The following is a 16,631-nucleotide window of genomic DNA, read 5'->3' as shown; positions in this document are numbered from 1 at the left end:
TGGTCTCGATCTCTCAACCTCGTGATCCACCCGCCTCGGCCTCCCAAAGTGCTGGGATTACAGGCTTGAGCCACCACGCCCAGCCAGTCCAACATATTAATATATAATCTCAGAACTGGTCCTATTACTAATGTCAGGGCAATTTTTTGAGAAACAAGTGCCATGAGACAACTGAGATTCAATTTCTTACGCTAAATAATTAACTCCAAAGTGAGAAGTATCTGACACCATCCTGAATTAAAGCATTTCAAATCAATATTATATTTATAGTTATTAAAGAATAATGACCAAGAGCTGGTCAGGTTCTTAACATAGCTTTTAGCCAAGAGCGTTCTTGGTAGGAGAAGAGGTGATTTTAAAGAATCTGGAATCATGGTATCTCACTGTGACTGTTTCTCATCCAAAAAAATTAAAAGGCTTGTGGGAGTGTCGGCAAAGTGTATGAAATGTACATTCTGCTTGTCTAAAAGTTAGAGCATCCTAAAATTTGTTCATCAGGAATTGTTGTTATCTCATAGTCTATGCAACAGTGCTGTGAATATGGAAAATATCTGTCAGGTCTTGGGTCTGCAGACTAGAAGATTCTCATTGAAACCCTACATTTCTGTGCTCCTATATTACACGGGGTATAGCACTGAAATTGTGTGTCAGAAAGTACAGGCCTTTCTAGAAGGATGACGGTGGTCCCGTATCTTTGGTGTGTTTGGTAAACAGAGTTCAGCTGAACAGAGGCCCTGCTGAGATTTCTGGAGGCGCTGATGCATCCCTGCCCAGGCCTTTCTAGAAGGATGACAGTGGTCCCCTATCTTTGGTATGTTTGGTAAACAGAGTTTGGTTGAACGGAGGCCCTGCTGAGATTTCTGGAGGCGCTGATGCTTCCCTGTACATAATACTTGTTGCCTGGAGCAAAGAGAACGGTGTCCCTTAAAGCGGCCGTGGAAAGATGTGTTAGTAGGCCCCTTTCAGAGGAGAGAAATGGTTTTAGGTTTCCTCACTTAGGAGATTTAGGAAATGCTTGCATAAAGGTGGGGTTTTGGAGAGGGGAAATTCAGTGAAGTACTGTTTATGGGATCACCCTGAAATTCTATCTCATTTTGTACTGAATGAGCTGAGGAATTAAAGAAATACCTTAATGTCCTCCAAAGGAAGAAGGCTTGAAACAGCAGGAATTCACTGTCTTTAGCTACAACGATTTCTAAAGGAAACCCTCGAACGGCTTCCTTCTGGGGAAGAAATCTAGAAATACTTTGAGCCTAGAAGCGATAAAGAACACAAATGGGTGTTTGTTATGTCTAATGGCTTGCTGTTTCCTACTCAGCCTCTGAGTGGGAACCATTACTCTCCTCAACCTGCTGTTTCCTTGAACAATTTTTAGAGACTCTCCAAGTACCTTACACTGTCCAGAAGAGCTATTTTTAAAAGAACTCCTGGGATTGTGTCAGGAGTGCAGATGTTCAGCCACCAATTTTGATTCCAAGTCTTAGATAACATTTTGAAAGAAAATATCTGACAAGATACAATAACATAAACACATACTGATTATTTTACATTTATTAAAAATGTAGGGTTATTTCTTTCATATCCTAAAAAGCCTAACAGATGCCTTGTCAGTAAAAGTATTTCCAGGAAAATATTAATATTTTTTACAAATTATAGAGAGCTTCAGACACTCAGTTATTGAAAAACAACATCAGTAGTTTATATTTATGTTCACATATTTCCTAGGAGCAATTTTATCTACTCAATGGGGAAATTAAGCTACTGGGATCACATTTAATTTGACGAAAAATATAAAGTTAAAATGAAAATCATGAATCTAACTCAAAAGGCCATGGTGCTAGACCATAAATATATGTTCGGTTATTTGGCTGCTATAAATGTTTAAGCAAATGTAAGCTCTCTATTTTCTTGCCTTTTGTTGTTTTATTTTATGAGAAATTCACCAAAAAGTGGACAAGGAATTAAGAAGCTGAAACTCAACCTTTTAAGATGCTGGTATAATGTTTTTAGATCAGTCTTATCCTCACATCATATAGTTCAACAACTCTGGGAGAACAATAAAATAAACATATTTTGACTCTCAGTTATTTTTAAATGTATAGTGATTATGTAAATTCACTTCTGAAACAATTTAATCACTGGTTTTTATACTTCAGGTACATGTAGCTAAAATGACAATGTTAATAGATGCTTTTAACTTGCTATCTAATCTGTATTACTTCACTGAACTTCTGGTTTTGAATTAATCCATACAAGGTTCTTAGATTACTACGAGCTGGTTCTCTCTCATAAATAATTATCTCCATTAAGAAATACGTGAAGCACTCTTTCTGATTAGCAGCCCTGGGAAAGCTGACAACCAATTAGTAGCTCTTGCGTATGAGTAGGTGACTCTGTAAATGTACAACTGTGGAAGGCATAGAGAGCCACCCCTGTTGGGTCTGTGTGTAGCACTGTCTTGTGAAGGGGGTAATTAACTCTGTTTTCAGATTCTGATTGTCTCTAGGACTGCCACCTCACTGTGCTGTCCCCTCTGGTGAGCTACAGGCCTGGCTATGGAGAGCAGCTGTCTGCCAGTACCCTTCATGCCTATGCATTCCTACACACACACCCACACACTAAGAAAAGTCTTTCTGGAAAAAGCTCTTTATAGGCAAATTTCTAGAAGTGTTTTTTTTTTTTTTTCTTTTCTTCTTTTTTTTTTTTTTTGTTTTTGAGATTAGGTCTCACTACATTGCCCAGGCTGGTCTCAAACGCCTGACCTCAAGCAATCTTCCTACCTCAGCCTCCCAAAGTGCTGGGATTACAGAAAAAGTACTTTTAAAAGACAGATACATTCTTCCATTTCTTCATCAGTGAAAAAAAATTCAAGTAGAAGTAATAAGATAAATGAAGCTAACAATACCAATCTGTCTCTTCTTTCTCTGATTTCCTCTTCTTTTGGGCTTTAATAATGCTTTGCATATTTTACATAGCTCTTCTCTGTAAATTCCCAAGCCTGCTTATTTGATTATGAGAGACAAAAATGAACAATTATGCTTCCTTTTCAGACTTAATTCAGGCACTCTTTCTTAAGGTAGTTTTATTTCTTTATTTGGGGGGTTGGAGAGGGCTGAACTCGGCTAAGCAATGTGAATATCCAACGAGTAGGAAAATTCCAAAATGTCACTGACTTTACATGGCAGTTCAATGGCTAAATATATCAGGTCTCCTATCCAGGGCCATAAAACTGGAGATAAGGCTGGCCAAGACAGTATCAAAGCTGCTCTGTTTTGCTGTATTTTCATATGTCATTCTGTTATCACAGATGCTTTTCAAATGTGACCTGTAACTGGTCAGAACACCTTTCAAATAAATCACCAAACTGTCAACACAATTGCATCTTGGGAAGAGAAGTACAGTGAAGAGGAAATTTTCCCAAATGAAGCTAGAGGGAAAACTCTACTAACACAGACAATAAGAAAAGAATAATTGAAGATATAAAAATTCCCTAATCTGGAAGTGGGAATTTTTGTGGCATATGATTGTGTACTCAAGAAAGTCTCATTAAGTCATGGAAAAAAGTCTCCTACAGTTGGAGTTTTCAAATTCTTTTAGCTGCTACACATTTGGTTATCCTTTTTCCTTTGTACATTTCTCATAACAACACCTACATCCTTGTTATTTCTGAAGGGCTTATCTCACAGCAGTCTATTTTAAAACGAACAGTGTGCAAATAATCCCAAGATTTAAATTATTTTGTGATCAGAAAGACAAGCAATCACATATTTATTTTAGACCTATGTATTAATTTTGCATGCTTTTCCTGAAGAATCTTGGCTGTCAGACATATTAATATTTTTCTTTCTTTATCAATCTCATATTTAATAGGAAAATATGGTAGTATGATTGTGAGATTATTAAAAGACCACAAAAGACAAATTAAAAAAAATTTCTTTTTATAGAGTGGGGTATCTTTTTCCAGGAATCCAGCTTAAGACAGCTCACAAAATTATCAGCGGATTCTAAGAATCTAGATCTTTTATACTTGTCTTACATTTTATTCTTTTTATTGCTAATGTTCACAGGAATTATATTTTGGTAGGCTTTAACTAGAAATAATGTGTTATATTAATAGGTGTGTGTGTCGTGTGTGTGTGCACATTTTAGTAGCTATTTGCAACTTGGAGGGTGGGTCGGGAGGTCAGAGTTTTGGTAATCTGAACCTAGACTTCTGGGAAATGACTGAAAACCAGGGAGGAAGGGTCTGCACGTTAGGGACAATACTTCATTCACTACTTATAACCTCAGTGCCTAGTACAGTTTGGTCTATAGAATTGCTCAATGAATGAACAAAAAGAGGAAGAAAAAGACCTCTAAGCACCTAAAGTCAGTGTACATTATTTGGCAAAGAAGAGTTCCCACTCAAAATTGTCCCTAAGAGGCTGCATCTCTAATTTTCTAGCTTTTAGAGGATTAGACAGTAAGTTCCTTAGGGTCCACGCCACTGGGGCAGTCTTCTGCACATAGGAAATACACAATAAATGAGCTCCACTGAAGCATAGAGCCAGATCTGAAGGCTACTGTAAACCTGGCACACTTAATAACAGTGAAAATGGAGTGCAAATCCCCAAATCCAAGCCATCCGAAATGAGATTACTCAGTGATGACACTCAGTTTTCTGAGATGGGCTAAAATATGATCTACATATTTGCCTTAAGAAGATACAAAAGTACACAAAACATTATAGAAGGCCTCCCATCAAAATTCTGACATCCCAAATTTTAATTATCTGGAGAATTCACTTTTGGAACTACCCTACTCCTTGATGATGCAAAACGAAAAAGTATTATTAAAATAATCCTGAAAATGGCTAGGCACTTACTCACCTCAGGCGCTCAGCTTCTACTTCATGAAGTACAAGCACTTTTGCTGACTGCTCGGCAGGCTGACAACTGGATTAATTAGAGACTGACAAGAATCAGAGAAAGAAAGGGAAGTGTGCAGACCAGAATGCACAAGGGCTGGTGATGGTATCCTGGTGCCTGGCAGACTCACGGAGGCTGAGTGGCTCATCTACTCAGTGGGGACTTAAGTGTCAAAGTTAGGGCCTCAGGCCTCGAATTTGGATGGATGTGAACAAGAATGGGCAGAGGTCAAGCCTGAGAGGATGGGAGAGCGGGTTGGGCTCTTGGGTTGAGTAACGTCCCTAGGTGGGAGGATGCAGGAATGAACAAGTGGAAGCAGAAAACAAGATCCAGCTCTCCCAGAAGGCAAACAGCAATGTCAAAATTCCAGTTAGAGGCTCATGAGAAGAACTTGGGATCAAAGGCTAGGCCACAGAGGTCAGAATAACAGTAACTGGGTCTCAGTAATGGGGATGGAGCCAGGAGTGAGAGTGGCTTTTGAATTTAAGTCACAATGATCAAGTCCTCTGATATTCACCATCTTATTTCCTAATCCCCTGTCTTCTCACGATGGCAGTCTGCCGGGAAGTAACGCCAAGGTCATGAATTTGGAGTCAGAAAACCTAGCTTGAGTCCCTGCTCTCTCATTATCCAATATACTATGATGGACCTCTCTGGGCTTCTAGAAAATGGGAATACTCATTATTTCTACCTCACAATATTCTTATATGGCTCAAACAAGATTGTCAAGAAAAGACTATTCTCTACACTGTAGGGGGTGACATGAACGTTACTTGTTGTAATTATTGATGTCATGCCGATCCTGTCTGCTCAGAGCTATAACTGGTCTCAGGTAAGGGCTAATTAATGAATTATTGGCCCTTTCACAGGCCTCAAATGCTCAGCTGATAAATGGTATGGCAATTGGTTTGGCATTCTGAACCCTGCCTATTGTAACTTAAGCAGCATTTTCTATCTCTACTGATAACATGAAAAGCATCTGAGATGTGGTTGGGTCTGTGCTGTCTTTTCATACGGTCTGGTAAACTCTGGAGCTTGTTAGTGACCAGCCAGTGGTGCCTTTCACATTTGCTGAGTAGCAGTCTGTTATCATTGTTCTACACTTCGACTATGTCTATGATGTCTCCAAGAGAACAGAAATCTCTTAGTAATCAGCTAATCCAATGTGGGTTGAAATAATGATTCTGTGTGCCTGGCTGACCCTGTTCTTCCTCTCTCATGATGGGGGTGTTGCTAGATCTTTAGGGACAAGGACAAATTAATCAGAGTATCATTTATACTAGTTTTTATCTTTGCCAGTGTTTCTGCCATTCTCAAGTTGAAAGATACAGAAGATCTACCTTTAAAAACTGTCTTTAACGAGCCAATCTCAGTGTTAGGAAGTCAGGGATCTCAAACACATGTCAACAATAAAAGTTCAACCGGTACTTTATAACAGTAAGTGTAGGGGCTTCTCATGCAATGAGTCGTGTTCTTAGCATCTCTGTCACAGGACTGTGGAGCACCCCCTGTAGAATTCGTCTGACATAAAATCTCCAAGGAATCTTTTAAAAACTTGATTCCCAGAAAGGATGAGAGATTTATGGCTTTGGAAAGATCTGAGTTTCCCTATTCTCTCAGTATGCAAGGCCCGAGGCCATCCCAAGTGGATAGCTTATTATCTCCAAGTATATTACGGCTTCCCTAACAAATAGAGACTCCCTGAATTGTTTAAAAGTGAGCTGACATGCAGGGCAGTAGCTGTCCAATTAAGGTGAGAAAGAACATGATCTCCTGTCTTTCTACTGATAGGCAAACTAAGGGAGTTCAACCATCGTGTAAGGCACAGGCACAGGCAAATGGTAAGTACTGAATATACATGAAGAGGCATATAAATATACCACATTAGATTACAAAACAGATCCAAGGCAGTTTCAAATTATATCATAAATGAATACTTTTTTGAAGTCAGGAAATGGGGATCCAGGTAAATTTTAGCTAGAAAAGAGTAAGTAAGCTGCAGGCAGGGATGAGATAAGCACACTAAATGCATGCTTTGAGTTCTGGTCCTGGTCAGGTAGTGGCTAGCAGCCAATGTGAAAGCTACAAGATTCGCAGGGTCCACAAGGGTCAAGTCTTTGTCCTTAGGATCTTGAGGATTCTTAGTTGTGTTTTACTATGCTAATGCAAAGTAAGAGCTGGAGCCTTGGATTGCACCCGTTTATTGGCAGCTAGCATTAAATTCTGTGATCTCAAATGGTCCGTATACCTGAACTGGGCTGTGTTTCAAACAAACCAGATACATCCAGCTAATCTCTCAGATGCAAAAGTTAAACTCCACTGAGGTGTAAACAGGTATTCTGTAGATATAAATGGTAAATGAAATTTGGTCCAACTGCTAATCAACTTAAACTCAAAATATGATAAAACAAAATGCATGTTTTCCGGCAAATTTCAAAAACATGTTAAATGTCCAGTATTGCCTATCCCATGTCAAATTTAGATGAAACTGATGGTATGATTCCTGGACCAAGATCCGGCACTGCTGAGTCCCCTGGCAACGGATTTCCCAATCCGCACTCTAGGAGCTGATGCAGGGGAGTATTTGGGAGTCTCAAATTAAGACGCTGATAGGTGGGTATGATGCTGCTCCTGCCACCTCATCAGCCACTTGTGATGGGGAGACCCACACATAGACAAGAGATGTTCTTTAACGGACAGTTCACTTCTTTCGATCTGTCCTACAACTTCAAAACAGCATTGCAACAGACATTTTATATGCTTCTGTGACACTGTATCTTCAATAATCAGATACATATAACACAGAAAATAGTTGTAACAGGGGCTTTAACAGTGACTCACTGGATTTTTCACATCTTCAATGTTAACCCTCATATATTAAGCAATGTGAAATCATTTTGCTTTTGATACATTTAAGACTATACCAGGAAATGGTCTGGTATAATTAGAAGTGGAATTTGATAACTAAAATACTAAAAATCAATTATTTAGAATCACTACCTATTTTCAGCTGTTTCTATAGGCAAATTATTTTAGTCTAATTTATTTGAAAATATGTTGGAATAGAGCATCTGCAATGTCAGAAAAACGCTGTAATACAGTATATGACCATTTTAATGTATGCTTCCAGTCCCTAGAAGTCATAAATGTAGCAGGTGAATTGATTTTTTTAATAAACACACCAGGAGTTATACTTACAAATAAGTGTTATTGATAAAAGTACTCACTTTTAGAGGCTATATTCTTATGCCAAAATGCTGTTCATGTTAAAATTCTTTTTGAAACCTCTTCATAGTTGCTTTTAGAGCAAACTACTATGTCATAGAAGACAAAGTGCCTTTATTTTACTGCCACTTTTTGCTTCCTGTAGAGAGTTTCACTCAGCTATACTGGCCACCTTTTTTTTTTTTTTTTTTTTTTTCTTTAAACCAGACTTCAACATAAATGACTTTGGCTATTTTCTGGAGTCTAATAAATGTTCAAAGTCAAGGGTTTACAAAGCTGAGAATATTCAAAAGGATGTGCTATGATTTCTAAAGTCAATTTTAAAAGAGAGGCACCAAAAATATTCTGAATGACTACATTCCTGGACTAAGTGTACATTTTCCCCATATAACTTCTGAAAGGAAAAACATTTCACTTAAATACGTACATTTTAGCATGTTTAAAAATAATTTTACTATCTGGTGGGATCTTGCATTCGGGGAAATAAGCAAACATGCTTCATAGGAAAAGTGCAACCAGGTGTTTTAAATACAGGGGTATTGAGTCTAATCAATTCCTTGAAACTGAGGCAAACAGTGGAAGGAGATGAAGATGAGGATTTAAAAATAAGATGGTCTAATATAGCCATGTTAGGTAAAATGACATCTTTTGAACACTGGGCAATATGATTAATAATTAAAATATTAAATTCTCCTGGGTAGACAAAAGCTAAAAGGAAACCAATTCTGCTATTTATCAATGGTTACAACATACAGGAGATGGAATCTTTTCTTTTTAAAGTCTGTACGCCTTTTCTGAAGGGCATGTCTCTTAATAACCTTCATTAACTTCTGTTTGGTTGCCTAAGAGTTGTCTCATCCAAAAAAAGTTTAGCACAGTCTCAAAAGAGATTGTGTTTATTTAAGCTTGTTGGAAAAACATTCCTATCATTTCAAGAATGACTAAATATTTTTCATTCACATAGTTAGCATTCCAGACTATGTTTTCCTGCCTCTGTTGATTAGATGAAAATTAGCAGGCCCGAGTCTGATCTATTAGATGCAATTATTGTCTTAGGAAAATTATGAGACTCCCAGCAATAATACCCTTTTAGGTATGGGAAGTAGACGGCAGAGGAAATAAAGAGCAACCCACCCCCTTGCACGCCACCTCAACAGGGAAGTACTTAACAGCTGAACTCTGTAAACTCAGGGGCAGAAGAATTTCTAATCATGTGTTTCAAAATTAGCTCTCAACAGTTCTGAATATTTAAGTCACTGATCAGTTTGGTCATCTAGCAAATTAAGAGTATAAGACCAACCTTCAATTTTATTTGTAAAACTTTGTTCAGCACGGCAGTCTTACCAAAATCAAGTACAAAGTGCAAGGTATTACTGGTACACGCAAAGACATGCTGGACTTGGAGAACAAGCAACAAAACCTCTAGCTATAAGCAAGAATAACCATTTCTTCTCTATTAAACTATTTCCACAACATTTATTTCTATACCTGTTTAACTATTAATGTAATTGGTGGATCTAATATGCAAAGAAAGCCATTCATATAAGGTACATATTTCTGTACAGTTGTGAAAAAGTCATAAAATCTTGAAAGTGATATACTAAGGCTGGATATGAATGTCTTTTACATTCATTTTATCTATATTCTGATTTTATTTAAAATATCTAAAGATAAATAGATAAAATATCTAAATATCTAAAGATATTTTAAATAATCAGAAAAATCAAAATGCAGTAATATTCATCATTGAAAAATTTCTGTTTACATTAAAGACCTAGGTTCACAAATGGTCAGTTGCTACACATTTGTTACCCAACATATGGCCTTATTTGGACAAGCAAAAAATAGACTGTGTTATATTTTAATTTCCATTTATGGAACTAGTTTCCAGGACGTTTAGAGTTAAAGGATAAAACACATGCCTAACAGTCTTTAGGCTATTACGAATATTTTATTATTCTTGGCTTACTAATAATAGCATAGTATATGGCGCTGAAGCAATACCACCCATAAACTGAGTTTTGATCCCTGTTATGTACCAGAATGTTAATAACATGTGACCCTATGGCATCTTTGACTTCACTGCCTCTTGGGGTCAGCCAAACTATGTTTGACTCCTTGCCACAAAAGCAGTAGCTTAATCATTTGAGATACTGTTCAGTGAGGAAGCATTATGGGCAGGGCTGGAAACATTTTTTCTTGTTTCAAAGAATTCCCACCCAGATATGTGCCTGGTACAGACCTTTCTGGCAGCCCAGTGGAAATCTCATTAGAAGGGCAGCTTGATTCAAGCTATATTATCAGCCTTCAGGGAGAGAATACCGTGCTTCTATAAATTTGGGGTTGATGAAGATGACAACAGTACATTTGAACGCTCACAGAATTCCAGCCTTTTAAAGGAGTGCAGCTTGCAATATTGGGTGAACTGAGACTGAAGTGGCTTACTAAATCCACAAAGGTCAAGACATGCATGACACCCAATCTTCAACACCGTCCCAAGTAGGACCAGGATTCCCTAAGTATGAGATTCAAGAAAGCCATGTGGCAGGAAAAATGATAGTTGATTTTTTGGTTCAACCACATTCCATTCTAAACCCAGAGTTAGAAGGAATCCATGCACAGTGAATCTCTTACTCTCTATTCTCTTCTTCAAGAGTTCATTAAGGCCAGGTTAGCAGAATTATTAGACCTGAAACTCAGCTGAGTATCTGATAATATGTCTGCAAATAACAGTTTTAACTTTTTATTATACAGAAAACTTTAAAAATGCTGAATAATATGATGGACTTTGATATACCTCTCATCCAGCCTTAACAATCTCTTTGATTTCCTGTCTGAGATAGAGCATGGATTTTGCTTTGTTTTCGGAGACAAAAATAGCAGAAAGGAAACTACTCATTTGCCCAACCACAAGGATGGAAATTTATTTACTGGCAACCTGAGTATAATTCTGAATGCTACCTTTTAAAATGTTACCCATGTTGTTCCTAGTTCTTGAAAAGTGATACTCTGGTGTTGGCTTCAAAATCCCTAAGGCCTCAAAATCATCAGCTCCTCCCTGCAAGAGACAGTGCATGGAAAAACGCCTGAAGAACACTCAGGTCACAGTGGCCTCCTGGACAGGGTCCAGCCGCAGCCCACGATGAGAGGGCAGGTCAGGTCTGACATCAAGACTTCAAAGTCCCCATGCAGCTCTAATCTCTTGCATCAGGTATCACAGCTAAGCTGGCCACACACCTGTCCACATCTCTTGAATTTTTCTTATTGAGTAATCATGCGCATGTTATAGATGTCAGGTAGCCAACACTTCCCTCCCCGATACCTTATTTCACCTTCAGTTACAAAATAGATTTCTAATGGAAACGGCAACCTGTCCTCAGAATCTGTCTGATTAAGAATCAGCTTTGGCAGCATTTATACGTGGTATTGTTGGGGAAAAAATTAGCAAATTATTCTCAAAACCTATGACGATGTAAAAAAAAATTATTGCCCGTTTAAGTAACTGAAATGCAGTGGCACCTACACCATGCACAAGGTGTCTTAAAAACAGAACATTAATGTGGCAGTGAGCATTAGCCTTGGAGGGTCTGGGGAAGCCCCACTTAAACTCTGTGATTGTGGACTTCAAGGCTGAACTGGGACAGAACACACCACGGAGTACACATCAGTCTTGGAAGGGCTGCCACTGGTATGTAGCCCAGAGCTGAGTGCCCATTGGAAGGGTGAGCTGTCAAAGCAGGAGACTGGTCCGACTGGCCTGTAGACCGGTGGGCCCACCTCATGTCACACATTTCCACAACACTCTTACTTAGGTTCTCAAGATGTGTTTTCAATGATAAGCACTCTAACATTATTCTTCCTGCAACTGGTAGACCAGGGATCCCAATGGCCATCAGCTTTTGAGGGTCTGGTTAAGGTAACTCTGTATCAAGGTCTGCTCCTTCACTCAACTACAAAGATCTCCAAGAAGGGTCTGGTTGGGACTTCCTGCTCCAGTCTTTCTGCCTCACTTATTATTCACATATAATAACAATTCTGAGCATTTACTGACATATCGGATGTTGTTTCAGGGATTCAAAAGAATATGCCAAACTCCTTCTTTACAGGGAGATGGAGCCTCCTTCAGGGTTCTAGGGCACGGCAGCACAGAGGCAGTGTCCATTCAGGGTCCAGGGGCTGTGTCCTGGGGACACACTGTGCTGTCAGTTATGAGCTGTAAGACCGTGGGCAAGTTACATAATCTCAGAACTTGGTGTTCTCTGATGGTAAATTGGGATGAGAACACCATACAGAAGGGATGCTGTGAGGATCTCCAATTAGTTCCTCCTCTTAAAGCACTTAAATCTGACACATAGCAAGTGTTGTGAAATGTTAGCCACTGTCATTCATGGTTACAAATAAGGGTGGTCCAATGGAGCTAGATGCAGACGAAGACCTAATTCTGCTGTCCCATCTCCTTTTTGTTTTTAGTTTTTAAGGAGATTAAGGTTATGTCTTCTCTGTATTCCCTTCAACTGAAAACTTTATATGCTATTCCACACATTTCCACCCTAGCTCTGTTTACAAGGGTCAGGAAATAAAAATAATGAGATCGATAAACAAGAGATGTAGAGAAAAGCCAGCAAAGCAAAACGTGAGACTATAATCCGTTACAGACCGGAAAGGCTTATCTGTGTACCTGAATTGGGTGTTGACAATGACTTGCTAAGAATTCATTATGAGAGTACTTAAGTGCCCATTTAAAAAGCACTTAGGTACTTGTGAATCAAGCTGGCTGTCAAGTAACAGCCTAGTCTTTAAGGGCCCCCAGCTTCATGACCAGAGTCCTCCAGGAGTAACCAAGCACATTATCTTGTCATTTGGAAGGTATGTGTCTCCAATAACAACAGCCACAATAAGGTTCTTCCTCCCTGGAGGTCCTAACAGGCCATATTTGGTGACGCTGTCAGTTTACTTAGAATCTAAAACCACAATCCTTGTGGGGGGTCCTTTCATTTAATTTCATACTCTGACTATGTACCTAGAAACTGTAGCGAACAGGGTAAGGGCCAACACTGGTTATGCAACTGTGCACAGAGGAATTTATTTTGTGTATAAACTAGGTAAATACCACTGTTTCTGGTTTTCCTCTAACTAATTCTGGGTGATTGCTTATTTATTGCACTTTAACACCTTGCACTTTTTCTTATTTCATACAATCCTTTTGCTACTCTGAAATCATTTAAAATTATATTTAAGTATGCTATTGAATGACTGCTGAGAAAAATACCTTCAAATGATTCCAGGGAGTTTCTTGGACCCTATAAACTAAGCAATAACACCCATTCACCTTGTGTTATTTTTTAAGTTCATTATTAGTAGCCATAAATAACCCTAGTATCATTATCATAAGCTGTGCACTGTTTTTTAATCCTATACTAAAATAATCTGTGTTCCTATTATTAATACATCCTAAAATGAAAGCGTTATCAGAGAGTAAATACATTCATATGAAACTCACTACTCAACTAAGTTAAAAACAGAAACAAAAAAAGCAAGATAAATTATTTCTCTGAGAACCAGAAAGTGGAATCTTCCGAAAGGTTTGATGAGAGATGCATGCCAGAGTATGAAAGAGACACAGAGGAAAAAAGACCAGCAAAACTTTAGAGCTGAAATGATAAGGATGCTGAGCTCTGTCGAGGTAGAGGGGGCTGCCCCGACCTGAGGCTCCAGAAGTGAACTTAGGGATACATTTCAAAGGTATCTTTCCCCTGAAGTCTTCAAACTGTGGGAAGACAGTAGGTGGACAATCACATCCAAAATACCTGGAGCAGTTTTCAAAGTGCAAACGATTTCTTCCCTTGCCCCTGCTGACTGCCATCACTCCCCAATGGAACCAAAAGCCAGAGGTGAGTAGAGATGGGTGAGGGCACCAGAAGCAAGGCATGAGTAGGATGGACGCCCTGTGGGGCAGGGGAAGCAAGCACAAATGGAGCCGAATCTGACAGGCTTCAGCTGATCCTCACTCAGCCACACAATGGCAACTATAATTGGGGGAAATGATCTAGATTGCTTTAAACCTGAATGTCTTCATGTCCAAAATAGGATAATAAATAACCTTCACAGCATGGCTGTGAAGGTTAAATGAAATTGAGTGCAAATGTGATGCGCTTACCCCACGATACCTCAATGGGGACATGCCCTTTCTCCTGGTTTAATTTAAAACTCAGCCTAAATAGGTTCTTCAAAGTTAAAGGTTATCTCTTATTTAGCTTTGTGTCCAATGCTGTATCTGAATTCCAGGAGGTTCTCAATTAATTTTTTCAGATTAATGGCTCACCAAAACTGTAACTTTTTTCTCAAACAGTAGATGATTAGATTGCAACTCTATGCAGACATGGCAGAGACCAAATTCTAAGTGACTAATATTCACTCCTTACTCAAACATCAATGTGTGCTAAGAAAATGGTAATAAATGAGTTATATATATATATATTTACCTGTCACCAACTGCCTTCCTTCTCCACTCATCACGATGGATATGCTGATGAATGCAAAAGGTGGGCACAAAAGGATCCGCCTTCCTTTCATTTACTTCCAAAGGAAAGGCTCTTTTCTTCTTTAACAAGTTTTTAAAGTTTTATTTTGAATTTATGACACAAAATCCATGAGGTTAAAAGGCTAATGCTTACTGGATTATGAATTTATGCTTTTCATTTTCCTTACAGTGTGCCCCAAATATCTGTAATTAAATATTTCAAGTTGACAACAGATTGTTCCTAATTCTTAGGGACAGATATTCTTATCTTAACCTGCTTCAGCAAAACATCCTTTCCTGTAAAGCCAACTATACAACCATTATACGTAATTCTACACGCTCTTTTTTTTCAGCACTGAAATGCTGTCTTTAGGGGATGGGAGGAGTATATATACATGAAGGGGTGGGTGACTCCCACAAAATTGGTCATCTGGAAGCTATAAAGTTTTGGAGTGTCGCAGCTGCTCTCTGAGTACAGTAATGATGAGGGAATCGGTGATGTCAATAGAACTGGAGTCCTCAAGCTTAAACTTTTATACGATTTTTAAGGTCTTTAATAAGTCTAGCCCCTCAGAGGCTGATGAAGCTAGCCAGGCAAACACTGGAGTCTGAGTTTATTAACATTTTGGTGGAAGCAAAAGACTTCTTCGTACTTAAAAGACTCAGTCTATTTAACTTTCTGGAAAGAGCAGTCCATTTTTCAATATCTGTTTTTAGAAATTCTAGAAAGATCCATCTTCAACATGGATTGATTTTTGACCCACATTAGTTCATTTTGCTATGCAAATGTACTTCTTAATGCTGGATGCCCTCGATTAGAAACGTCTGTGTAAATATTCAAACCCTTGTCTGCAGTAACAGACACAGACACAAGATTAAAGACTGAGATGAGATAAGAATGCAAGGAATCTTCCCAGGATGGAGGAAATGAGCTGGCTGCTAGGCCAATGGCCTGAATAGGAGTTGGGACGGAAAAACTAGTCCAGGATGACTCAGGCTTCCTTCCACTGAACAAGAAGAGAAGTAGCAAATGCAGGTAACTGTGACATAAGTAACAGCACTAGAGGAACTGCAAAGCCACAGCCATTGGGATACCAAAAGTAGAATGCGTATTTGGTGATGGCACCAGGCAGAGCAACTTGCCTTTGATGGTTTCACTCTTTTCGTCTAGTTGCCAGGACCCTTGGGCTTATGGACGTGTCAAAAGTCAAACATGCTGAGCTTGACTCATCAGTCTCATTTTCAATTTCATTCTGTTAGGCTGACCTTTGGGTGTTAATTAGCCTTGAAGTGAACTTAATTAAAACATATGTATTCTTATACTGTATTCAGATACGCATATTTGCTATGGCAAAATAACGACCACACTATTCTCATTTTACATGTGCAACATTTCCCTCAAATGATTAGTTTGAGCTGTTTGATAAATCTGTCGGCAACTGGTAACAGCACGAAGCAGACATTATTATGCCCGAGGAAATAAACCAACAAGAACATACTGGTAGAAGCTTCTCCAACACAAGACATTCGCCAGGGACTCATCAGTATCTACAAGGTTTACCTTCGCACACAGGGCAACACTCTCCAGGCACTTTCACAGGGTTTGTGCAGGTCTGTCCACAGACGGTTGCAACGCAGTGGCGTTCACCATTGACGCACTGGCAGAACGTGCAGTCGTCTTCCCGCCACCGGTCTCCATGGGCGAGGATCAGGCCATTGGCATAGCAGCCAGCAGGATTATTAAAAGGATACACTGGATCTAAATGAGAACATGAGTTCAGCGTTAGACTGAACATATTTCAAATCTCATCTCCTCTGCCGGCACCCAGAGCCATTTTTTCCCTGGGTTCTAGTCGTCAGCAGTTCTATTCCAACTGTAATCAACAGAAACTCAGGGTTGCATGAGGAGTCTCTGGGGGTGCATGCGTGCAAAAGCAGCTGTCACACTGAATTTATGTCTACTCATCCTGACACAGCAG

At 39.1% G+C, this 16,631-nt stretch overlaps 1 protein-coding gene across 3 annotated transcripts in view; it reads right to left on the bottom strand.

The window, feature by feature from the left end:
* Positions 1–16,631, bottom strand: part of CRIM1 (cysteine rich transmembrane BMP regulator 1) — a 194,160-nt gene that overhangs the window by 49,511 nt on the left and 128,018 nt on the right. For all 3 annotated transcript variants that reach the window (XM_039477760.2, XM_039477770.2, XM_039477775.2), the window contains one exon: positions 16,214–16,411. In XM_039477760.2, coding sequence (XP_039333694.1) covers positions 16,214–16,411 — 198 coding nt within the window. The remainder of the gene's footprint in view (positions 1–16,213; positions 16,412–16,631) is intronic.

Source organism: Saimiri boliviensis, chromosome 1, assembly GCF_048565385.1.
Source record: "Saimiri boliviensis isolate mSaiBol1 chromosome 1, mSaiBol1.pri, whole genome shotgun sequence".
Taxonomy (NCBI): Eukaryota; Metazoa; Chordata; class Mammalia; order Primates; family Cebidae; genus Saimiri; species Saimiri boliviensis.
This window is presented reverse-complemented; position numbering and strand designations above follow the sequence as displayed.